Consider the following 26,779-nt stretch of genomic DNA (forward strand, 5'->3'; position numbering starts at 1 on the left):
GAGAGAGAGAGAGAGAGAGAGATGGGAGGAAAGGGGGGGGGGAGAAGGAGGGGAAGGGGGGGGGGGACATTTATAAAGATAGTCCATCGAAATGACCGGTGTATGCACGCTTTAAAAACAAATTAGGCCTACACCTTTTCAAGCAGAACTGTCAGAGCGATATTGACTAATGTTCTATTGCACATTAAGTGAAAGAAGTGTTTAATTATTCATGCCGTTTACCATAAAGAATACCACGAATTGAAACATTAAAAAAAACATTAACTCTTTTTTTCCTTGGCAATTCTGACCTTGTAGTCATTGACATCGGGTCTCATTATCGGATCAAGTGTTGGAGATCGGTTACAGCTGAAATTGATTTAAGATCCTACATGTATAACCTGTATACTATGCTTCGATTTACTAGGTCTATTTATCCAGTCTTAGTGCACATCAAAGGACCCGCTTCTGTTCTTTGTTGCTGAAGTTAGGAATGGAAAGCTTCCAATGCTTCAGTCACACCAACAAGTTCGACACCTGACCGACACCGAAAGAGCTTCATTACCCCTATACGGCAAAGAATCGGCCGGGTAAAAGTCGGTCTCGAGTTGTTTTGGAAGTGTGACTGAGGTTTAAATTTTGAGAGTTTTTTTTTTACAGAAACTCACTTGAAGTGTTGAGTTACTGCTGCTGCTGCTGACTCGCTCCATTATGTTTAATGCCATAATTATGTTAACATACTGCAGAGAAGGACCACGCCTTGAAACGAAGCCATGGATGCCATCCAAGATATTGCTTGATTTTCTTGCATTTTACTATGTTTTAACTGCTTACTGTGATTAAGAATGGACCCCTTTCTCACAAAGACGGAGGAATCTTATTTGTAAGTATTACATTGATAATTAATTTAGTTCAGCTCAATTTGTGTTCATCGCATTGGTATGGACATTTATCTACAGCCATGGCAAAATAATTAGACCAAGAAAGGTTACTGACAATGTTTTTTGTTGTTGTAAAAGAAATTAATACGATAACCAGGTACATTTAGTTTCATAAAGTTATTCATTCAAACAAAGTATAACGATTTTGGGGTTCCTTAGTTACTTTCGTAATGCTAAATAAATGTTACTCTGATACACAGAGCTCCTGACAACATTATTTTAGTGAATTATTATGGACGTTTTGGGCGTCTAAACGTTCTTCCTATCTAATCCCCGACCTTCAAATCAAAATGAGCTAATTTTCCTCTTTTGAATTCAAGTTATTAGTTGTCAACTATACTTGGATTGCATAGTAATTCAAGTATGTGTACATTTTCTCTGCCGGCAATTTCATGATTTAGGTTTTACCAGTTCACAAAAGTTTACGCAGATAGCATGGAAAAGTTTATGATGGTCAACATCACATTCGATTCCATCAATATACTAACTGATTCATTTTGACACGGCAATGATAATGATTTTTCTTTAGATTTTCTCCAAATCCAAATATAAATTTTATTCATTCTATTGTTGCCCCATTTCCCCATCTAATTAGCTGAATATTTGTTTGAGTACACATTTATATCGACCAATTGATTAATTAACCAATTTTGGTTGTACATTCGTACCCCCCATAACCCATTCTGACCATACAATAAAAAAGAAGCCAATTTCCCTTTCTCGAAATCAAGAGATTACCTATCAACAATACTTGGAATGCATAATAATTGTTTGTGTAAATCATCCCAGCCCACAACTTGTTTATGGAATCCCGTGACGCGGACAGTCAATGGTAAATACGATTCCACCAAGACGTATAATTGATTCATTATGAGACATCAGTAACAATGCTTTTTCTGCAGAATTTTCTCTCGGTAGCTCGGAGAAACTTGTTTGTAAACCACCCCAAACCAGATCACACCGTCGTGCGAAATTTACAAAAGCACTTGTTTAGCATGTAAGGGCACCCCTCTTTCTTTACCCGGTCTCTCAAAAGTGTCTCTCATTGATGATGAGGGTTAACTGGGTGAGAGAGGGATATTGAAATGGAAACCACTTGTTAGCTTGTAGTGATGGAAGAGAGGAAGACAAATACTGGACACAAAGGGCAAGCTGCTTTACGGCTTCAACTCAAGATCATCAACAAGCAAGATATAATGAAGTGGGACTTCTGTCTGTTATTGGCGACGAATCTGGGAACTGGGAATTCGATAAATGGTCCATTTAGCCCCCTCCCCCCTAGTCTTCTAATCAGAACACCAGGAAAGAATGTTTTTATTTTGCATAATGTTATCACTGAGATAAGTGTTCTTTTGTAAATCATTTTATTTCATATTCAATTTCTGAGCCCGCCATTTTGAAATATTTCAGTTTCATTTGACCATTCTTCCTCTCTCGACCTCTTCATATTTATATCAGAAACTTTATCATGTATATTTATCCCTTTGTCTGTCTTTCATGGGTATGAAGGCCTAGGTTTTTCTAACCGTTTGTTTGTCTCTTTATCTGTTTCTATATTCATATACACCGGTTGATATCGTACTCTCACTTACTTTTCCAATGTCGATGTGTTCCTCACTCACTTTCTCTCTCTCTCCCTCCCTATCTTGTCGCCTCTATCTGAGTGTCTCTACAAAATCTCATTTATTCCTTAAATGTGGGGTCACGAGGAGCTCATGTCCGTAAGAAAATCATTTGAGCACATCATCAAACATACCACTAAACACGTCGCACCTCTCCCCCTTTCCCCTTCTTACAAACATATTTAGTAGACCTACCCATTTGTACTTTCACTCGGAAGTCAATAAAAGAACAATACAGTCAAGAGAACACATATTTATTTTGAGGTGAATCTAGTCGTTTGCTTTGTAGACCTGGGAGGTGATGTAAGAAGCTACGTTTACAAGAACTTGTCTGTCTTATTAAGTCCTTCCGATGCTTTATACGGCTAGAAGTGCATCACATTTAGCTTCTACCATAAACACTGGTGTAGGGATTAAACCCGTACCTATGTCGTCGTCTGATTCGAGCAAAATGCACCGATGTTCATTTTGGCGCGGCCTATTCTCGCAGTTTATAGGTCGTCTTTGAAATACTGTCTTGTGCTTTCTCGGGTAGATGAGAGTAGATCTGTGCAGGAAGCATCGTATAGTACAAGAATTCAGTGCTTGTTGGTGGACACATTGGTTGGTAGAACGCTGTAGCCATGGTATAGCAGACGACATTTCTTTGTTTACGATGAATGAAGTGTTACAAGTAAGTACAGTTTATATTTAACGCCGTGCAAATGCAAATGCAAGAGAAATTTACCATAAAATACGTCATTTGTATACATGCGAATCGTCAAACAATGTCATTGAGGTCATGGAAAGGTCTATTAGGTTTTGCAATTTACCAGGATCTGTCTTCTTTCTATAACATATCAAATTTATAAAAGTTGATAGTTCATGTAGCTACTGAACTCTTATTTTGCTGGAAGGCGTGAGCAGTTTCTTCGTGCTTGGTCTGCGTATTATGCTTTAACCCAACCCAGTATCCTATACTTGGTCTGCATGTTGTTAACATGGTTGAATATCAGTCAATTCAGAACACAAACACAATAAATCTGGGATTTGATTCATGGAATTCTATTACGCTAGTTCACTATCTCTGCGTGTGAAATCCCTGTGTAGATAGTTTCACCCTGATTTGAATAATACTATTTAATTTCATAGTTGAACTATATCCCGTTGTTGGAACGTGCACGTACCCCCTTAGTAACTCACTTCAAAGAGAACCGAATTCTATGAAATACAAGAGCCATTTTACATTTTGTTCCAGCTGTGGGTCAGGTGTTAAATGTGGATATTTTCATTCTAAAAGGGCCTAACTCCACGTTTCCATTTTCAAGTGTATATATACATCTCATATATGGAAACAAGTATAAATTCCATACCAACGCATAATGTGTTAGATGTGAGTCGAATGTGTTTTGTGTTATGTGTTTACTAGAGATATTTTTATTCTAAAAGGGCCTAACTCCATGTATCCATTTTCAAGTGTATACATGTCATATATGGAAACAATGGTGAATTCCATACCGATGCATAATGTGTTAACGTTTGTTAAATTAAGGATACAATTAACCACTATAGAAATTACGTTATTCGTCCATAAAAACAATTCATCGGAATTTGAGTTTTATCTTCATGCTCTCCTATCTACTCTCTCGAAAACGTAAGATTTGTTTTCAATTTGTACAAAACTTGTGTGATTTTTCAGTGGAAGGATATTCCTTGGTTGTTTTCATTTCATACTTATATTTGATATACGTTTCAGATTGTAATTACATGTCTAATCTCAGACCACCAGTATATTTTCACCCAAATTGGATACAATTTTATTTCAAAGCATTTTACATCTAGATGAGGAACTTTTCGTTCCTTTTTATATAATTGAACATGAAACACTCAGGGTGATTGTGATACTATCGTATAAATACCTATGTAAACATTGATCTACAAAATGAATGTTCGTGTTATGATGCATGGAGATATTGCCTTTTGAAGGTAAATGTTTGATTACTGGATACAGGTAAACAGGTGAAGATCATGTTAAGGCCGGGATCCAAGGTTTACAATAATAATTATCGAGTCTTACAAAAGATCCACCGCCCAGCGAGTAATAACGTTCCAATTCAATGCTTATAACCATTGTTAGAAGATAGTCTGATCTTTATCTCCTAAATTATCCCGGCGGTGGAATAAAAATAAATTGATGAAACGAAAGAAATGAAAAGAAATGAACAATCGATTAAACCTCTGCCACTTACTTGTAAATGATTTTATTATCATTCAGAGTATGAGGTAACGAGGACTAATTACCCTTTAGCTCAAAAAGGAACTTATCCGATCCAAGGTAGGAATTGTTATTATTAATTGATATCTATTTTCATTTGTGGAGTTGTAGGCACCCATCACTTAATGGTTAACGACTATTATTTCATGTTTACCAACAGAGTGGTTCTACTCTATATATCATATCGTCTGAGTTTTTTTCGTATCACATGTGTATTAAGGAAGCAAAATAAATAAAAAAATAGTAAACAATCTCAGCTAAAAGCATAGTTCTGTTAACATTTAATTTCAAGTTCCATACGTTGAATTAAAATGTAAAGCGTAACGATCAATAATGGATTTGAATTTAGATTTCAAGTGCCATTATTATGTCCACGCCATCAATTATTATGATCGGGGGAACTTGTATAAATTGGCAAGAGCAAAAGTTGAGAAGTTTTGTTTTTACCATGGTGGACACAATAATTAGTACATCATGGTTTTTACATAGGCATACACGTACATTTCTGCCAAGGGGCAGCCATCTGTTGCCCGAATATCAACTTTCCTCTCTGTAAAATGTTGCGACCAAGCGAAGCGAGTGAGTAAAACTTTTCGTGTCGTCGTCAAGATGTTATAGATAACATTAAAAATACCTATGTGTATAAAGCCAGCTTGCTGCCTGATTATAAGCAAGCGTTTGTCAACTTATTTTCGGTTTTAAGATTCTCGGGGGGGGGGGGGGGCTGCAGACTCTGAACTACTTCTCGCCTCGTATCCCCTTCTTGGTTAAACGAAATGAACAAAGGCTTGTATTGTGTGTTTGGGAGGCCATGGAAATACATTCATGTTGGACCTTTATTTAGCAACCGAAACCATAAAATCCATCCATTGATCTTTCTAACAAACCTCTTCAATCATTCTATATGCTGGTTCAGGTTGGCTTAGTCATGATACAATTGTAGAAGGATGCGAATGCTTTGCTGGTTATTGATATGAACTGAAGTTTTCTGCTATAGTGATCTCTCTTCGGTCCCTGGTTGATATAAAAGTACCCAAACATAACATTAGGAGAAGAAGAATAAGTGGAAGGAGAAGAAAAGTAGAAGAAGGAGAAGAAGAAGAAGAAAAAGAAGAAGAAGAAGAAGAAGAGGAAGGAGGAAGAAGAAGAAGAGGAGAAGAAGAAGAAGAAGAAGAAGAAGAAGAAGAAGAAGAAGAAGAAGAGAGGAAGAAGAGGAGGAAGAAGAAGAAGAAGAAGAAGAAGAAGAAAAAAAAAAAGAAGAAGCAGAAGAAGAAGGAGAAGAAGCAGAAGGAGAAGGAGACTGTTTCCAGACTTTTACTATACAGTGAGCACTTACTGTAATCACTGATTAAGTCCAGTTTTTGAAAATTATTTCTTTTGATCCTCTTTTTTTTGAAGGTATATGTGTAAAGTTTTATGCCGTATTTTAACATTATTAGAAATCTATACTTTTTACGAGATCTCTTTTCAGATTAAGGAGTTGATTGTTTGTTTTTTCTTCGTTTCAATTCATAGGCAATTTTAGACATTAACAAACGTTTAACGTTTAATTGATGAGGACGTGGAGACCTAAATTTCCAGAGTTTTGCTAGATAGCAAGTATAAATGTGATTTATTTAGAAGCGATGCTGGAGGACAAACGATGATACAATACTCATCGCTTATTGAGAGTTGAACTTTTCCTGGGGATTTCCAAATCCTTTTTCCAACTTCGCCATTGAGGATCCCTTTCACTTAATCGTTTTTACGAAGTTGTTTTTCCGTGGTGTGAGGGGAGACATTTTTATGGGTTAGAGCAGACGATCAATATCATCGTTAACGGTCAGCGGTTAAAAGAAACATGACAAGATATTGCTTTGGATTACAATTGATATCCATCAGAGTTACAATCTCGTTGGTCAAGTTTATCAAAACCCTTTCTGCTTTTTGTGACTTATGTTTCACATACCTTGAAGCGTGACGTGTGTCATTTTGATAATTGTCTTAATTGATTGGGATTGCTTTACGTTTGTTATTGCCTGTGGTTTGGAGAAGGTCATCGTAATCATGTTTAAATACGTAACATGAGGAATCATTAGTAAGGTTTACACGACAGAAGTTATCTTATAGTTAGGGACCGTGGAGATGAAACTCGTTGTGCAGCAGGTGTCCTCACTCGAAGTTAAGTGTGGACGCATAACATCGAGGTTACGCCAGCTTGTAGTTACAGTTGCTTGCCCGGATCGGGTTGTAGTTTTAAACTGTTTCGGTCCCGTGTGAACCCTGGTCGGTGTAATAGGATCGTTGTTTAAAACTTTGAGGTGTAGAACAATTTATGTTTGAGCTACGACGGTCCCGTTTGAACCTAGCTATAGCTTCTTTCATTCATGTTATTCTCGGAGCTCACCTCGTATGCGGTTGGGATCAATTTATGTCCTGTTCAAGAAGCGTTTCAAACACCGATTCGGGAGTTCGATTTGTGCAAACGTGTTTGACAGATGACAAAGAAATGATGATTTATGCTATGATTAGTTTCCATTGTTAACAATGATTTGAAAGGTGAAAGAGTCAAGACGAAGGGCGCAAGGATATTTTCTTTTGTGAGCATAATGTTTGAACATTCACGATGCGTTAAGTTCATGTTCTCTTGCGTTTCTTCATCGAAAATAGCCTTCTTTAATCAAAATGCAATCCCGGCACCTTTCACCCCTCTCAAAGAAGGCACTATTAGGTATCGTCGTATCTATTTCACAGATTTATTTATTCAATGCTAATGTGAAGATACGTGAGTGGCCACGTTTGGATGAAATACTTTTGAACGTATTTAAAAATGTTGATAGCTGACTTTTAGGGATATTCTTCCTTGGTACAAATACAATGCTTACCGTTACGAATTAAAATTGATTTTCCCTATGCTTTTTATTGTTCCGAGAAAGCATGAGAATGAAAAAGAAATTAAATCGGAAGTGTTATTTTGATGAACTCAGCGCAACTATGCCTCTTTCAAATTTGATTGCACAATAACGACGACTTTGATATGTATATTTCAAAATAGAATAATTAAAATTGAGAATAGTCTTGCAAAATGATATGAAAATCATCGACAACATAATGATAAAGGAGATGGATGCTATTTCGCTCCAGCAATTTATTGTAGCATTGTAAAGTAAAATAGCAGAAAATAACAAATAAGTCAACGACCTCCTCTCGCATGTACGAAGAGGAGGGAGGCTTAAAGTACTTCCTTGCTTCATGGATGAAGAATGGATGTTGAATGGGTGCTGCATAGATGATGCTATTGTAATGCACAGTCCCTGCCCCCTGGGCCTGAATATGTTAATAAAGGGTGATTGCTCCTGAAACCCCCGTGCGTGGAGGGAGATTGGAGGTTCTTTGTGCATCTCGTCATCACGGGTGAGATGCGGGTCAAGTAAGCTTGCCACGTCATCGCTTCCAACATCATCATCAGCATCCGATTCGTTTCTCCTCCATGTCGTTCCATCTCGTGTGTGAGTATGGTGGGGTATGATATGAATCCTGTGGATTTAGCTGTTGATGAGATGCTAAATCGCGAGGCTGTTCCAGGATGCTTTCCCTGCAAGAGAAGGATACAGTCTTCATAAACTTCTTTAAAGAATCGTTTGGATTCATGTCTTGGATTTCAATTAATATCTGTGGATGGTGTGATGTTTGTAGTTTTTGACGTTCTCGAAGCTGATAACAGGTGTTTTCGCATCAAAAATACGGACACCTGCTGACGGTGAAGACCAGATACATCTGGTATTGAATACTAAAGCCGTGATTGTGATCCATAATTTTAGACGCTTGGAGCATGGTATTTCAAAAGAATTGACATTTAATGGCAACAATTGAATACATGTTTTGAAGCTACTATTACTCGGGAACCTGTGAGCATTTTAGGTTTCGAAGCGAGTTTCATTTATTGGTAAAAATGGTAGCATTTTGAAAGCTGCCTCTCGATCGTCATCTCGTTACCAAAAGAGCTGAGAAGTATTACATATAGAAGTGAAACATACACAGCCGGTAGCTCACAGCTTCACATAAAGCATTTCATTTATGTCGTGTAGAATATTAATTAGTTTCGCCTTTGTTTGGAATGCTATCGATTAATTAGATAACCTGTTGATCCAAATGTCGAGAAATGCTAAGTATGAGTACTGAAAGCACACGTCGTGATTAAAATACAATTCTTCAACTGGATAACTCTTCTCATAGTAACTATTACACGCTAACCGACGGGCACGAATCACGTTTGAAACAACGCCCTTCTACTGAATTGAAAATTTACATTGGTAATTGGTCATGCATCAATTAGGAGAGACAAATTTAAATTGCTTCTGGTAGATGAGCAATAATTACCCGGCGAACTTGTTCAGGAACGCCTTTTTTGTGGCTGCGATGAAATGTGATAAGTGATCCATTCATTGTCCCGCGTCGGTGTGCGTACGTGAGGGTGCGTGTCTGAGTGTGCGCGTGTGCGTGTGTGTGTACCCTGTGATGAAAATCGATCGGCGTTATTAAAGCAAATATGAAACACCAATGGAGCTGAAAGCATACAGGCATTCTCCAAACCTTGCTCCATGCGGACAGACAAGAGAATAATGAGACAACGATGAGACGGGTTTAGATTCTACCAGAGTATCTTTCGTGGTCATTTTATACAAATTGCTCTGAATCATTAATTGCGACAGCGTGAAAATGTATGATTGTCATGTTAATCATTGTCATAGTAGACATGTTGTGTCGAGACTCTATGATTTTTCTCCAAGGGAACCAAGGACACTAGATTGATCTAGCAAGAAGTCATCGTTATTTTGCGTTGATGAAAAAGTGAAATCGGCAGTGTTTTGATTTTGCTTCAGTTTTCCTAATTACGATGGGAGCAGAATACTGTTGCCTTCGATACGTCTCTAGCTCTGATGGTGAATGATTCGCAGGCAGCAGTGGTTATATTTCTGTTTCCGATATCTAACACATGTGTTATCTACAGGTGGACATTTTGGAATGCGTTACCATGGTTATTTGTTTAGGATGAATCTCTAAAAAAAACACAATGAACATCGCCGTGGACGTAGTTTAATATCTCGTATTGACTGTCTCCATAAAGAAGAAGCATTGCTGACACAGATTTGAAGAAAAGGGTACGTAATGCCTGTAATATAGATTATGGAGTAATGTACAATATTGGTCACAGAGGTCCTTGGATTTGCAAATATCTGTCGTATTATTTGTCATGTTGAGGTGAAAGAAGAGATAAAAACATAATTATTCTAGGAATTGATGAAGACAGGAAATGACAAATTCTTTTAAAACGCAACTACTTTTGAAGAGAAATCGCCTCTATTGTTTACAGACATCGAATACACTATGAACATGACAGACAAAGAAGGCGGACAAAATATACAGTTCCTCAGGTAGACAAAGGAACATCCCTTCTCTGCTATTATGTAAAAATGTGTAGAACAGGTGAATATGCATATGACACCTGTTTTACACAATAGCAGTGAAGGAATGTTCCTTTGTCTACCTGAGGAACTGTATATTTTATCCGCTCTCTTTGTCTGTCATGTTCATAGTGATACCTGCAAACGCGTGGTCAGAGACTGTGGTGTCTTTTTCCTGTGGAATTTATTTCTAATGGCCGAGAGAAATAAAACAATCTATTTTGTTTGAGACAAATGATACTTTGTTTAGGTTCCGGCTATCGCGTGGATGAAAAACAACACCCATTCTGGTTACAACCGTGAAATAGAAATCTTTATTTATGAGGTTTTGTTTCGACTTCGAATACTTCGGCCACCTAGTCTTATGAAAACACAGTGGTAGAAACAGGATAGAAATTTACTTTAATTTCTTGTTGTACTTCAGGAGCACTCTCCAATGATCCAGTGCAGGCGCGGACGCCATATATATCAAAGACACGGTGTTATAAACAAAGAGCTGATCGTCACTACAGAGTGAGACCAGTTTCTTATAATTGTTGCAGGATAGGTAATAGCATTGATAATAATTATACCAAGATGGAGTTATGAGGCTGAAGCTCCATGGTTATGGCATGGACGAACTATTTCAATATTTTCTTACAGAATGAAAAGGAACTCTTGTTGATACTAGTACAGAAAATTGCTTGAACAACGAGAAAATATAAGTTTGCATTACTTGAAGTGTTACAGTATGCTTATTATCACGACAACTGAGGATTTTTTTAGTGATTCTGCTCATCATCGTAGGAGCTAAACGATTTATGAATACGATTGACGTCGGTGTGGTTTATAGAGCGACATTTTACATGCAGTTATCGTCTTCATTTTTTTTTAGTATGAATTGATTGTATACTAATAAATGGATTCTTGTCTTGTTGTGTCCCGACAATAAATATCATCATGAGTAGAGGAATATGAAGCAGACTTCCTGTTCATTCTCAATGCTCACCGATACGTCATAAATCAATGGGAGCTTTCGTGTACACCTTTTGTGATTCTACACTCCACGGATCGATTGATTAGTAGTCCACCTAGCCGGCCGCGGGCTATTATTATCATCATCACCAATGGAACTCAATATTACCAATGAATGACTCAACGGTTGTCTCATAAAAAAACCCGTCACGAACATTCCTCTTTGAATAAGCTGGAGAAGGGCAATGTTTGGGTGAGGCCCATTTCGATATTCGCAGAGAGCAACATTTTGATCTTGAAACGAACTCGGTTATGTGTCGCTTTCCTGTAAGGCGTTCGTTGGTCTAGTTTGTGGAGCCGTTGGATGAAAAGGATACTTTAAATTCGGTCAACCGCCTAATGGGATAAGGTATCCGTGTATTGATTGCTAGTCCGAAGCCGCCATCGTATTTTAAATGTGGCAGCTGAAACATTACTAGAGCAGTGTCTTAACTATAGGATACATGACGGTATGTTTCCGCTGGATGTAAACTGACAAGACATTTCAACAAGATATGGACTCATCGGATCAAACGGAATACCAATAATGGATTCGAACATATTCGGTCTTATCAGCGAGATTGATTGGACAAGATTTCTTCTTTGTGATTCTCTCCGTACTTCTAGGACATTAAATCATCTGTTACGTATAGGCCTTTTGTAGGTCGGACCAGAGCAGGATCCCCTTTCGTGTTGTAAGGCCTTCTCTGAGCAGTATATTCTCCAAACCAGAGAGTCCAGGAACTATGAAAGAACTGTCAAAGTGCACACAGGACTAAAGGACTGCATGTCGTGGTTTACAGTTCATTGTACATCTATTAGGTTTATATAGGTCTGAGAAGTGAGTTTACTGTCAGACTCTTTTGCGTGTTATAAGAGTGCCTCTGACAAATACTGGGATTCAAGAACTATCAAAGAATCCAGATTCCATGGGTTGAGTTGGTTCATGGGATCATCGGATCAAACCTAAAGATGCCATCCCGATCAAGACGACTTGAGGAGGAGAAGAGGAAGCGACTCCTCTATGAGTATATATCCTGCTGTGGAACTGGTTTCTCCTCCATACATCATGCAACTCAAGATCATAATCAGTATGTATCCATCCATTTTGAAATCATCAAACTCCATTTTCTCACTTTAAACAAAATATTGTATCAGATTCCTCGAATGTATTTGTTTAGCCGAATGCAATCTAATATACTCCTGTATATGCCATGTATACTTTGTCTTCATACGAAACTTTCTACACTTTGTAATGATGTAAGTATGTTGTTCAGCGCCTTAAGCATCTCGTGGGATGGATAAGTATGAATCAGAAAAAAAAACAATCTCATTACTTCCATAATTTTTCCATTTTCGTCTTAAGGCTATTTTATTATTAGAAAAAACCAACAACTTCATTTTCAAAATATTTTTATTTTTGTCTTTCGATCACTTTTATTCTTTAATTTTTTCTTAAGGCTTTCTTAAAAACTACAAATATCTTTTATCATTTTTAATATTTAGACGCTATTCAGATTCACGTATTACATAATTCGACGTCTTCCCCTGTCTGTGTATAAAGTCGTCCACTCGGCTTCTGCACTTTTGTTAAGTTTAAGACTGCTGCCGATTACAATATAACAGATGATCAGTTGGACTCAGTTCTGAGAGTGATTAACAGTGCAATATTCACATGTAAAGGGCTAATACGAAGACTAAGTATGGTTGAAATTTAAACAAATTTAATTAAATTCCTTGAACCATATAAAAGCAATATATACAAAGGAAAAATAGATTACATAAAACATACAAGATATAAAGCAAGTTTTATGGTCAGTGCCACAAAAAAGCAGATGACTTTTTTAAGAGATTCGTTTGTAGTTGATTCTTAGCTTAAGGAAATATAGTTGAGAAAAAAGAAAGTTATAGTTCAAAATTGTATGTGTCCAAGTCATGCTTCAAGATTGCATTCTACTGATTGGAGTATTATGGACCAATCGACCAATGTCTCTTAAACAACCGAGACTTAGATCTACCTACTTGCTGGTCTATCAGGTGATGTTGAGTTGTGTCTTATCGTTTCGGGTCGGAAGACCTTACTATTAGGATCCTCTCTGAGTCACTGGATCAATTAAGGCGTTAGAGGATTTACACGAACAATCGTAAAAGACGAATTATCTCCAAGTTTGCAAGCTCTATTGTGACATTATCTTTATCCTCCTTCCGCTAATAAGGTCAAACTTGGTCAGAACCTTACACTAAGGATTATCTTAGAAAAGAGGATTTTGACCACCGTCCACCTCCCTGCTGGCTGACCATGGTCAAGGGTGCTGGCTTTTCATAAGTACACACCGTTACCTTTGAAGTAGTTTCGTTCAATACTTTCATTGTCAAAGTCAAGCCCCGTAAATCCGATTGAGCGGCTGAGGATATTGGAAAGGCATAGCTGTGCAATAATTGATCAGATGTTTACAAAATATAAACGACGGGGTTCTAACTCTAAGTCAAGACTGTCGAAGAGCTTTAGGAGATTTAGGTAATTTGCAAAAAGACGATTCTTTTCATTGGAAAGCCGAAGGCGAGAGTAATGTCCTCCACTTCAAGCTCTCAAACCTGAATTCCGGGACATTTCATTGATTTCGGAGATACTGTTAGCAAGTGATTGTGTTCCCTGTCGAAACATGTTACTATATCGTTCACCAAAGAAATGGAGTTTTGATTTTTCAAGAATTGAATAATTGAAGGGCATACTTGTCCATCTTTCTTGAGTGTTCGTCGATACTTTTGAAGCTTGTAATTCATGCAGGAACTTCGATAACAAGGAACGTGCATGTTGCCATCATGTCGAGGATTTTAAAGCTAGAGTCAAACCTAATCATCATCATCATCATACTAATAACAATGGGTTCTTGTATGTCTGTCAAACTGGGCTCTCCTGGCGCCCTGCAATGATTGGGTGGCTTTAGCATGGCTTCCTGGTACCCATTTACCTCACCTGCGTAGAATGTGCAAAGGTGGATTAATGTCTTGCCAAAGGACATCATTGCTGCGACAGGGATTAGAACCCCGTGGTTAACAGTTCGGAGACACCTGTACAAAGGCACTATTTTAGCAATAGTTTCGCATTATCATGATTGTCATCGTTAATATAGATTCAAACCCCGATTTAGTTATGGATTGTTATACAACGCAGTGACCATGAAGATTTAGACAGCAAAACATGAAGTGTTGGCGCTGTTTCGTGGATTACATAATTATTGCCGTCGAGAATAATCACTGTCGCCTCATAGCGTGAAATGACGTCAGATGAACCAACGTCATTATTATTTGGTAATCAATTTATCCAGGTATAGTAATTGATGATTAGTAATTTTGTTTAAAACAGGGAAGCCACCTCAGCATCAATGCTGTTCTCCCTGAGGGACCTGCAACTATTATTACTCTTGCAATTGCCAGGTACCCATTTACACCAGGGTGGATGGTGGCAAATTTGGATTAGTATACATCCATAGCGCTTAGAGACTTCGGTGGAAAGCGCTTTATAAGCACCCATTTTATTAGTATTATTAGTATCAAGGACGTGAGTGCTGGGATTCGAACCTTCAACCCTTGAATTGAGAGTCAAAGAACCACTACATCACGACACCTTCACATGAAAGTGTTCAGTTATATGCTCCTCATAACCAGTTTTATTTAAGTTTATCATAATATATGTTTCAATTCTGTAATTCCAAAACATACACATATAGTTTTATATAATTCATTGTTATTAGTATTTTATGCCTCGTAAGGCAAGTTCTTTAAACAAAAATATTTTGAGGAGGTGTTATGGCTCAGTGGTGAAGCTGTGGTCCCGAAACCGGAGACCCCATGTTCGAAACCAAATCGACGTGCTCATGCCCTTTTGCAAGGCATTTATCCTCACTATCAAGTCCCTCGGAGAAGACTTAAAGCCGTCGATCCCTTGGTTGCTTACATGCTTTCTTATCAGTCAGGTAACACAATCATCAAACATCATCATTAAACCTTGCTTGAAAACACCGTCAAAATACTATCATATTATACACGTTATTTTACTACGTTACTTTACTAAATCTATTGTACGTCTTTGCTATACTCACATAACACATACTCGTGTATGTATGCAAGTCTGACGTTTGTCTATCGATCAATTTACATTTACATAGGACCATCTGTCAGGAGAATAGTACTATTATCCCCATTGTTATTGACAACTGAAATACAAATTTGGAAGACATGTGGCGCCACCTACGGCAGTGTATTTACATTCGCAGTGTGGAAAGCTTACTATCAACAAACTTACATGATTGTATAAGCATGGCGTTCTCTTCTGTCAGCTATCTCATAGTGGCCATGAGTATATCAAAGAATTGATTAAGACTGCAGAATCACATTTGATTTAATTCTAATTATAATATGCAGCTCTCCTATATGCATATGACATCTGTATGCGCTTCCAAAGGACTTTGGATATTGTTACCCCGACTTTAGCTCTAGCAGCCATATCGCCCAGTTTATTCAAGGAATAAATCCTACCAGGTAATAATACACACTTGCTGCACTTGGGTCGAGAGTGGCAAATGCAGATTCGTACCCCGTACCTAGTGGTTCACAGTCCGGGTTCTTAAATGGTAGACCACGTCACCTCCACTAAACAAAGTTTGGAGAGGTATTTCACGTAAAACAAAGTTAAACTTTTCATGCAGTTGAGGGGTAGATTAGATACGTTCGTGGTTAGGCATCGGGTGATCAATAGTTACTAGTTACAGCCGGGTAGGAAAGAGAAGGAAAGAAAAGAAAAAGGAACTGAATAAGGAAGACAAGTAAAAAAATAAACTATGTGAAGGAAGGAACGGATGGAAGGAAATAAAGAATGATACAAGACAAAACACGAAGGATCACAAGAATTATGATATTCGAATACTTGTTAAGACAAAACGCTGTGTCACGCATCATGAAGCGTTGTTAATCTTCATGATTTATAGTGTTCTGGTGAAATCACTCAGAAACCAACGAAGCTTACAGCGTATTTGGCAGATCAATATTAGTAGAATTGATTAATTGGGTTGTATACCTGTAGCTGTCATAGGTGAATTTACAAAGCATTGGACTCAAAGCCCTTTCGCTTTATTGGTGTGGTCCATGGTAACAACCACCCACCCCTCCCCCCCCCCCTCGAGAGAGGGAAGAGGGAAGAATCATCTTCCAACTACCATGTGAGGCTGAGGGAAATTACAAGACCCGACAAGTAATCTTTTTTCTTTATCATAATCTCTTCCATGTTACTAAAATGGATTAAAAAACAACTGTTGATCCATGCTGATTTGCGGGGAACTCTCCTTGGTCATGTTGGTCATCTTTTCTTTCTCAGCTGTTTCTTTTCTTCTCTTGATCATGTTCTCTTAATTTTTTTTTAAAGTGAACCCCGACACATCCACATCATCATCATCACCATCCTCATTATCCTCATCATCAGCATCATCAGCATCATCATCATCATCACCATCATCACCACCATCATCACCATCATCATAATCATCATATCATCACCACCATCATCACCATCATCACCATCATCATCACCATCATCATCACCATCCTCATCATCAACACCATCATCAACACCATCACCACCATCATCACCACCATCATCACCACCATCATCATCACCACCATCATCACCATCATCACCATCATCATCACCATCATAATCATCATCATCACCATCATAATCATCATCATCATCACCACTATCACCACCATCATCACCATCATCACCATCATCACCATCATCATCACCATCACCACTATCACCACCATCATCACCATCATCACCATCATCATAATCATCATATCATCACCACCATCATCACCATCATCACCATCATCATCACCATCATCATCACCATCCTCATCATCAACACCATCATCAACACCATCACCACCATCATCACCACCATCATCATCACCACCATCATCACCATCATCACCATCATCATCACCATCATAATCATCATCATCACCATCACCATCATCATCATCACCACTATCACCACTATCACCACCATCATCACCATCATCACCATCATCACCATCATCACCATCATCATCACCATCACCACTATCACCACCATCATCACCATCATCACCATCATCACCATCATCATAATCATCATATCATCACCACCATCATCACCATCATCACCATCATCATCACCATCCTCATCATCAACACCATCATCAACACCATCATCATCACCATCACCACCATCATCATCACCACCATCATCACCATCATCACCATCATCATCACCATCATAATCGTCATCATCACCATCATAATCATCATCATCATCACCACTATCATCACCATCATCACCATCATCACCATCATCATCACCATCACCACTATCACCACCATCATCACCATCATCACCATCATCATCACCATCCTCATCATCACCATCATCACCATCATCATCACCATCATAATCAGCATCATCACCATCATAATCATCATCATCATCATCACCACTATCACCACCATCATCACCATCATCACCATCATCACCATCATCATCACCATCACCACTATCACCACCATCATCACCATCATCACCATCATCACCATCATCATAATCATCATATCATCACCACCATCATCACCATCATCACCATCATCATCACCATCCTCATCATCAACACCATCATCAACACCATCATCAACACCATCACCACCATCATCACCACCATCATCACCACCATCATCATCACCACCATCATCACCATCATCACCATCATCATCACCATCATAATCATCATCATCACCATCATAATCATCATCATCATCACCACTATCACCACCATCATCACCATCATCACCATCATCACCATCATCATCACCATCACCACTATCACCACCATCATCACCATCATCACCATCATCATCACCATCCTCATCATCACCATCATCACCATCATCATCACCATCCTCATCATCACCACTATCACCACCATCATCACCATCATCACCACCATCATCACCATCATCACCATCATCATAATCATCATATCATCACCACCATCATCACCATCATCATCACCATCATCACCACTATCACCACCATCATCACCATCATCACCATCATCATCACCATCATCACCATCATCATAATCATCATATCATCACCACCATCATCACCATCATCATCACCATCATCACCACTATCACCACCATCATCATCATCATCACCATCATCACCATCATCACCATCCTCATCATCACCACTACCACCACCATCATCACCATCATCACCATCATGCTCTGACCAATCATGTCCTCTGATTACTCTCGTTTCTCAGAAGCACTCCAACTATGCCAAGAGGGATGCCAAAAGACACAATGACGACATCAATTTACGAGAGTTTCATTGATTGGTATTGTTCTGCAATCGAACGAGCAATAATATAATGTCAAGTTTCTATGAAACGTAGCGTGCTTTAATCGTGTTAATGTGGGCTAAAACGTAACACAAATCAATTGGAATGAAATGTGTGTGGTATAAAAGAAAGATTTTGGTGATGTTTACTAAGTTTCGTCTTGGATTCTAGCTCAGATGGTGGCTGAGTTGTCTGATCGACATTTGTCACTATCGAAGTTTCGCTCCATATTTTAAACCACTCCGCTTGCTGTAGTACATTATTTCTAATGTTAAAAAGCGAATTCGAGAATTTACAAGTTGCATATTCTTGAGAGAAGTTGTCGTCGAATCTTCTTGTCGAGGGCGGTTGATATTTAGCATCCCGCGTTTGAACACTTCCGAAGTTTCGTTCGTTTTTACCTTTCCGCCATCTGCAACGATCCTTTCGATGTCAAAAAGTTCCTTTTAACGTTTACCAGTTCATTTCATTGAGAAATTTCGTCGTATAGCTTATGTCTTTTTAATTTATTGTTACTTCGGGTCTTCTAAGACAGAAGCTTTTCATTTCGCGTTCCACCACTTCCAAAGTTTTGTTCTGTTTTCACACCACTCAGGTCGGTAATATGAACATAGTATTTCGATGTTAGGAGGTTACTTTGAGCGTTTACGAGTTGTCTCTTCTTGAGGGATATTCTTGTTTATCATCACATCTTTAGTGAGAAACCAATCAAGTTTCATTACAAGGGTATACTCCCTGGATATGCCACCACAAACGCCTTCCAAAACGCAAAGGTATGCAACTTAATAATCATTCTCATAATTTTTCATTTCTCTTCTACTTCATCTCTATCCAGCTGCCAAATGATTTTCTCTTAAGTGGCTATTGATCGCAACAGCACTACATACACAAGTACCATCACTGTACTCTTTATTTAGGTTCCTCTATTTCTCTATTTTGTTTATTCCCCCTCATAAAGTAATAAATATAAAGTTACACATATTCATAGTCATGGCCTACCAATGTTTCTCGTACTTCTTTTCTAACTTACTATCTTATAACGTAACTATTTAGCGGTAAAGTCTGGATAGTTAAATGTGTATTTTGATAAGTTTTCAAAAGCCTTACAGCAACAACAACAACAACAACAACAACAAACAAAAATGGGGGAAAACAACTCTCGTTTGACACGTTCAGTGGTGGAAGGAATTTAAACTACAATGATTTCTGATTGATCAAGTTTTGAGAACCTTATTTAGTTTCTATCCTTTGTTTAATGCTGCATGGAACCAGGGGTCCAGCTCTAACTTTCAATCTATTATTCACTCATTTACGCATCACTTATTACCATCGACTTAGCTGAAATGAAGATCGATTTTACAGGGGTATCATAGCTTGGTGCCATTAAACTGTCTCTCTTGTCTTGGTATGGATGGCTTCTTAGTATTTATCATCAATGAGGAAAGAAGAGACAATGAGATTGGAGATAATTGATGGTCGATGGAGCAAAACGCCCTAGCTGGGAGGGGTATGGTTTTAATGGGATTAATGGGAAGTGTGGGTCGAACCAGGGGCGACAGCCGAAGTTAAATAGTGCGGAATCAATAATACATGGATATTTGATAAGTAGGTATAGAGTTTGAGGGTTCTTTGGTGACTTCATGGAGTAGTGATAAACGTGAAGGGTGTAGGTTCAAATCCTTACAGAACGCTCACGCACTCATGAATATACGAAAAACTTTCAATAGGATTTGATTCAGATAACTGGATATTAAAATTCACATTAACCATTTTGAGTAGATGGTCATAGACTTTTGTTGTGACTATACATCTGATTTATGGTTTTAAATTTTGTACCAATTACCAAAACATGTTTTACTCTTGATGTAAGGGGTTTCATGTCGCTATACTGTAACATTGCCAACTACTTATTTATGCAACCATTCTGGAAATGGCTTATTCACCTCGTAGTAAGAGCGGTGCGCCCCATGTCTTATTGCTTGTGCCCCTCTGTTTCTTGCCCCATAATACACCACAACATAACAAACTAGTCTCGGTTCCTGATCTACTAAGGTAGGTCCATGATCTGGGTGTTAGCATGGCACCGTTGTCACACTTGACTTCTCCTCATCGATCTAAGTTTCAATAAAAACGATTTTTACCCCCAATCCTCTACCCCCAATCCTTGTTAATTCCCCTGTTTCGATACACGAGGGGGCAGAGGTTGTATTGGTATTGTATTTTATTGGGTTGTTCAATCCAACATTGTTAAAGTACAATGCAAGCTTCATACCAAGCTGAAGTTTCTTTTAAGTCGTAAAAGTACAATATCGATGAAAAGGTCGGGGTATACTTTCACCTTAATAGATCACACCGTTCTAAACTTGACGAAAGATAATTTAGAAGAATTCCTTTGGGAAAGTGAACAGAGAATGACAAAAGGAGAGTATAGGTCAATGGTTTGCCCTATTTTCATTCGAAGTTTTATCTCGAAGAAGGTTACAAGCTTTTTGAAATGCGCTTTCTGCAGATATATCAAACTGTATAATTATATTTCTTCTTGGAACTTGTTGAAATCTTTCATCTGTAAAGCTGAAAATGCTGAGATGCCACTTTCATCAACGGAAGAAGATTTCAGATTATTTTCTACCTGCTGTATTTACACTGGATTTACACTGGATTGTGACGTATCTAATCACTGAATTGTATTAGTTGAGTAATGGCTAGGAGCCGAGGGTTGTGGAACAGCATGATCGCCAAAGTCAAACGATATGGCACTTAGAGAGAGAGAGAGAGAGAGAGAGAGAGAGAGAGTAATGGTTTCATCTAAAGTGTTGGACAGCCTAATAATGATTGGGTAATTACTCTGATAACGATGTCATGTTACTGAAAGATGGAACATGCTATATACACACAAGGGAGCTACTTCGTTGTTCACAGTCTCTTAAAATCCGTATACAAATTTTCAAGAGGAGGGACTGAATTTTCAAACAAGATAATTAACGATGAAGTGTCTAAATGTGCCCAAAGTAACCTCAGGTGGTATGTTCTGTTAGGAATCGCCGAAAAGTGAATTGATTCGATAAGATTTGAGCTCTCTATAAACATGATAAAATGGCCGATTCCTCCTCAGGTTGGTAACATGTCAAAGGTCAGGCATCACCAGCACACTGCACAAAGAATCATGAGCTATGCACTCAGTCATACCCGAATATATTGAAAACAAAAGACCAGTAGAACGGGAAACGTTGATGAACGTTTAATGATGACGAGTGGGAGACCAGCCAACTCTACTTTGAGCCAATCAGCCATTTAGCTAAACCATAGCCAAACTAAAACTCCCGATGTTTCCCCATGAAAAACGTTATTCAAGTCCAAGCTATTTTGTCCCATACGTTGTCAACCACATCATGGATAATTCAGTAAAATCTGATGACCGTTTCAAGCTACCCTTCCAGAACTTGCATTGAACCAGCATCATATAGAATGAAATTCTTTGACAATTTATGTTAACATTTGAATAATACAATATTTGGTAACATTTGGAGCATACCTTATACTTTATTAAATTAATTAATAAGAACAATGTGATGTAATGATGTATTGAAATACAGGATACCACTATTTGTTATCAAAATGTTTATTTCTAATTTGTGTCTTGTTTTCCCTTCTGTCTTGCAGGATGCCGATAGATCCGGCGTCACCCCAATTCGGCATGTCCTCCCCATCAGGATCCAGTGTGTCCAGTAAGTATCGAGAGAGTGTAAACTTTGCCCCCATATGGTTGCGATTTCAGTGGGGGGGGGGGGGGGGGGGGGGGGGGGGGGGGGCAATTCACAAATCTTCATTTTCAAAATTCAAAAATATGTTCAAACAATGTGGGCAACTATGACCCTCCCTCAATATTTCTTTCTCTTTTCCCCATTCAATTTGGGGGCACGAGCGAGGAATAAAAACGGTAAATGTATAATTATAATTTAAAAGCAGATCTATATCATTTGTCTTGAACCTCGATTGATTGGTTTGCCTTCCCGGATATTTTCTCTGAGATAACCTTATAATTAGATCGGTTTGGACATAAATTATGCATAACATTTAAGTGATACGACTGTTAATACTTCAATGAATATATACACCGTACGAGAAAACATCTTTGAATTTAATTACAAACATTTGTTACAAATCAAGAAAACAGTATATAATCTATTTAAAGTGGAGTGCGAAGTCCTTACTTTAAAGATGAAATATAGATAATACATTCGACGTAAAAAATTGTGGATTCCCAATTGTTCCAAAATTGATACATATAAATTATGAAATAGTCAAATAGTTCAATATGTAGGCCTCTGATAATGCTAAACATATAGTTGTAATATTTCAATATTCAATATGCTCTCTGTTTAAAATATGTATATTACTTCTGTTTGTAAAATGCTTTGAGAATGCACTCAGAGTCGAATGGCACTATATACGAAATCATTCTCTTAAACATTATCTTTCTTAAATAGACAAATAAAACCATTACAATATCTTTGATTTTCGCTCACACCTTTCAGGCGATGAATCCAATGATGGAGACTTGACGAGAGATCCTTATGGAATCACACTCCACTTTGTTACTGATCCTGGAGAGAGTATCAAGCTTCGGAAACTCATCCATCCGCTTGTCAAACACTTCGACCATTCTTTCAAGATGTTCAACATCGCAGAACGCAGCCGACCCAACGGACAATTCAACAAAGCCAATGGTGGCGCCAGAGACGTCTTCCCCGCATTGTCCGTTATGTTGTTCCTCCACATCGATGAGGATGTTGATGACAGGAGGATATCCACAGCGCAGGAATTCCTTGCGAGGAAACCTTGGAAGTACCACCACAACTCGCGGGTTCCGGGGAAGTACTACCTCTGTGAGCCTAACTTTCAGAACTTCTATACCACCGAGCAGGACATGCCCCTGTGGGCGGTGAGACAAGTCCACTACGGCAAAGAACATCTCAGGTTTATGCTATACGCGAGTCGAGAGAACTGGGAAGACATGATCAGGTTCTATACCCTAGTGCTTAATCGAAAAGTGGAGTATCAAAGAGAGGACTTCTGTTACTTTGTAACGCACTCAAGAGACTCTTCAGACATCCAGTTCGCGCTTAAGAGGATACCTGAGGACTATTCGGTAAGACCGCTTTACACTTCGTTTCTGCAGTTCAAGGTGCGCGAGGTTGGTGAGCTTGTGCCATTGCTTCCAAATTCTTGCTCGCCGATCAGTCCACAGAGGTGGCAAACCACAGATCCTGATGGCAATGTAACACTTATCCTGGTAACCAAGAAAATAGGAACAAATAACAACAGCGCCCTCACACCCAGGAGACAGTCCGTGGACGTCCTGCAGCAATTGATTGCTCCGAAGGCAATGAAACCCAAGGTCAGGCAAACCTTACAGACTGTCCAGGATGAAGTGGAAGAGGAAGAAGACTCGCAGTAACCTCTGATAAAGACAGAAATGTAATAAACAAGAGAATAAATTTGATATTACCGAGACCTAATCTGACGATATACGATTTCCTAGCTGAAGAAAAATAAGTCAATGCTGAACAAATTTCACTCATGTAAGTTCGGTGCATACTCAATGAAATCCCTATTAGCCAAGAAGCCTTCAGTATAAACTACATTGGTATACTACGTGCATGTGGCATGAAAGGTACTCAAATATGTGATCTATTGTCTTTTTGAAAATAATTATTTGTTTTTCTAACCCAATTAGAATATTGAAATGAGGTATTTGAATATACAATTATATCGAGCCAGTAATAAAGTCGCCATGTACAATAAGTATTGTAACATGACTGCAGGGAAGTTTGACTGTCTAATTCTAGCTGCAAACCAGAAACAAATTCAACTCGCATTCATTGAAGGAAAGGAGGGGGGGGGGGGAGGTGAATATTACAAAATATAAAATTGATAGGGATTGTGACAACTATCATGTCATAAGGTATAAACAAAATAACTAGTGAAACACAATTTTGTCGTGATGACCATCAACGTTCTTAACAGAACTTGATAAAGGTCCGTGGATAAGGTCATGCTGCAGCGCTGCAGATTTCTATTTTTTTTACCTCGTGAAAATGATAATTAATTTTGACTATCAGATATTCAAAATGTATTTTGCCAAACTGTTACAATACCAGCACCAATATCTTGGTTCATTTCAATGTAGATTTTTTAAATAAAGGATTTGACTAAATTCATTATATTTAATTTTGAATAGAATGTGTCACCTGAAGAGGAAATATTTTATACACTGTTGCCCATAAAGCTTGATTTTTTTTTGCCTCTTTTCAAAGAAATGATTATGACCAAATTGTTTATTCTTGACAGATAAAGTTGATATCTTCTCAGAACTTTATTGATCATCTCTTTGACTCTTTAGATTGATGAATTAAGTTCTGAGAAGATAATTATAAACTTTATGTATCAAGAATAAACCATAATACTCACAATTACTTCGAGAAAAGAGGTACAAGAAAATTATTCCGAATTTATGGTGTGTCATTACTGCTTTTTGTAACGGACAAACAACTAGTCACTCCAAGCATACCAAGTGACTAGTTAAATGCTCGTAATATTTATCAGGTTGCACCGTAGCATCATAATAATCATACATATTCAGTTACGAGCCAAATCAAATCAATATTTTAAGTTATAAATGTTCAGATCGTCACAGAGATAAAAAGTAAGCCATGATGAATGAGTTCTAAAGATATTACCATTCTTGTTAAAAGCTGATAATTATTTTATTGCGATAAAAGTTATGTAGGTGTGACAAGATGTTGACTCGATTATCAATTGCTTGGATAATTATATTTTCATGTTTAATATTATATATGTGGAAGATTAACTTTAATATGATAACAGCATGATTATTATTAAGTCCATCGTGTGTTCTTATTATATGGAAATTTAATTTTTAAAACGTATGTTTTGTGAATACGCATGTCTATGACCTATAGGCTGGTATTAATTTTAATTGAAGTATGCTTTTCGTTAATCTATCGCATGTCACTTGCCACTTCGTTTATCTTCCTTTATTTCCTCGTTTGTACAAAGAAACGACGAGCAAGATAAATAAAATAAGCCGATCTACCAGAGGTCTTTCGAAACGAGGAATATGATTTTTTTGAAAAGTTTTTTGAGAAGAAAATTGATATAGATTCGGAAACGCAATTGTTAATATCAATGTATTTAACTTCCATTTTGGTTAGCTCCGTAAACGACAATAGAGTAGAAAGTAAACGATCCAATGCTTCACAGAAACAAAAAAGGTGTATACATTTTGTTATATGCTGGAATAATGCCATGCAAGTAAAACAAAACAGTATGTACTTTTTGTCTTATCTTAAAAAATATAACGTTCATGTTTCCATTAAAATTCAAGAGATATCACAATTTCATGAAAATGGGCCAGAATTTGGAACTGGAATTCATCAAAAGTGCATTTTACACTATTTTTGAAAAAGAAAAAAAAGAAGTTTTAATCAATGGCATTAACTTACAAAGTCGTTTATTCGCACGGCTATATGTGTAAAAATGACGAAGTCAGAATTGTTGATGAATTGCAAACGTTTGAGTTATATAGTATCTTGCAGTCTAAGTCCTAAATAAACGGCGGTATTTAAGGGTTTTAAGTAAGGTCTCGTATTGCCATTCGTTGCAAATAATTGTAATTTATATAAAATATATATATATATCTAATATAGACAGCTAGATAACCATGTGAAACCTTACACATAGTATTCATTAAAACAAGAAAAAGGTGTTCACGGCTTCGTTTATTTCCATGCGTAAATCAACCAAACGTAAGAAATATTGTATGTTTGGATGAGGTAACATTATCTTCAAACCCGCCAAACAATCAGCATTTTCCTTTCAACTTTTCATTTTTTATGTTTTTGTATGTCTTTGATAATAAATATCGGATACAATGTAATACTTTACATGTTCGCTTGTTAATGTTTATTTCATCAAGTAGAACTCTGTGGGGCTCGAATAAAGCAATATAAATTCGTTTGTAACTAACCTAAGCTGCGGTATGGCATATAGCAGATTTGTGTGCATGCCTTGGACAAGAGG

The 26,779-nt window shown here is 37.7% G+C and overlaps 1 protein-coding gene across 5 annotated transcripts; it reads left to right on the forward strand.

Moving 5' to 3' along the window:
• Positions 1 to 756: 756 nt before the first annotated feature.
• On the forward strand, positions 757 to 26,643 carry LOC755220 (protein FAM124A). 5 transcript variants are annotated; one of them, XM_011683660.2, is made up of 3 exons: positions 757 to 862; positions 22,337 to 22,401; positions 23,212 to 26,643. In XM_011683660.2, exons 1-3 carry the CDS (start codon positions 825 to 827, stop codon positions 24,132 to 24,134), a joined length of 1,026 nt encoding a protein of 341 aa, XP_011681962.2. In that variant the 5' UTR covers positions 757 to 824; the 3' UTR covers positions 24,135 to 26,643. The 5 variants fall into 5 exon arrangements, with proteins under 5 accessions (XP_011681962.2, XP_030837411.1, XP_001188911.3 ...); XM_030981551.1 differs by lacking the exon at positions 757 to 862 and adding an exon at positions 2,984 to 3,215; XM_001188911.4 differs by lacking the exon at positions 757 to 862 and adding an exon at positions 10,996 to 12,324.
• Positions 26,644 to 26,779: the final 136 nt, after the last annotated feature.

This window comes from Strongylocentrotus purpuratus, unplaced genomic scaffold, assembly GCF_000002235.5.
Source record: "Strongylocentrotus purpuratus isolate Spur 01 unplaced genomic scaffold, Spur_5.0 spur5_scaffold_12, whole genome shotgun sequence".
Lineage (NCBI taxonomy): Eukaryota > Metazoa > Echinodermata > Echinoidea > Camarodonta > Strongylocentrotidae > Strongylocentrotus > Strongylocentrotus purpuratus.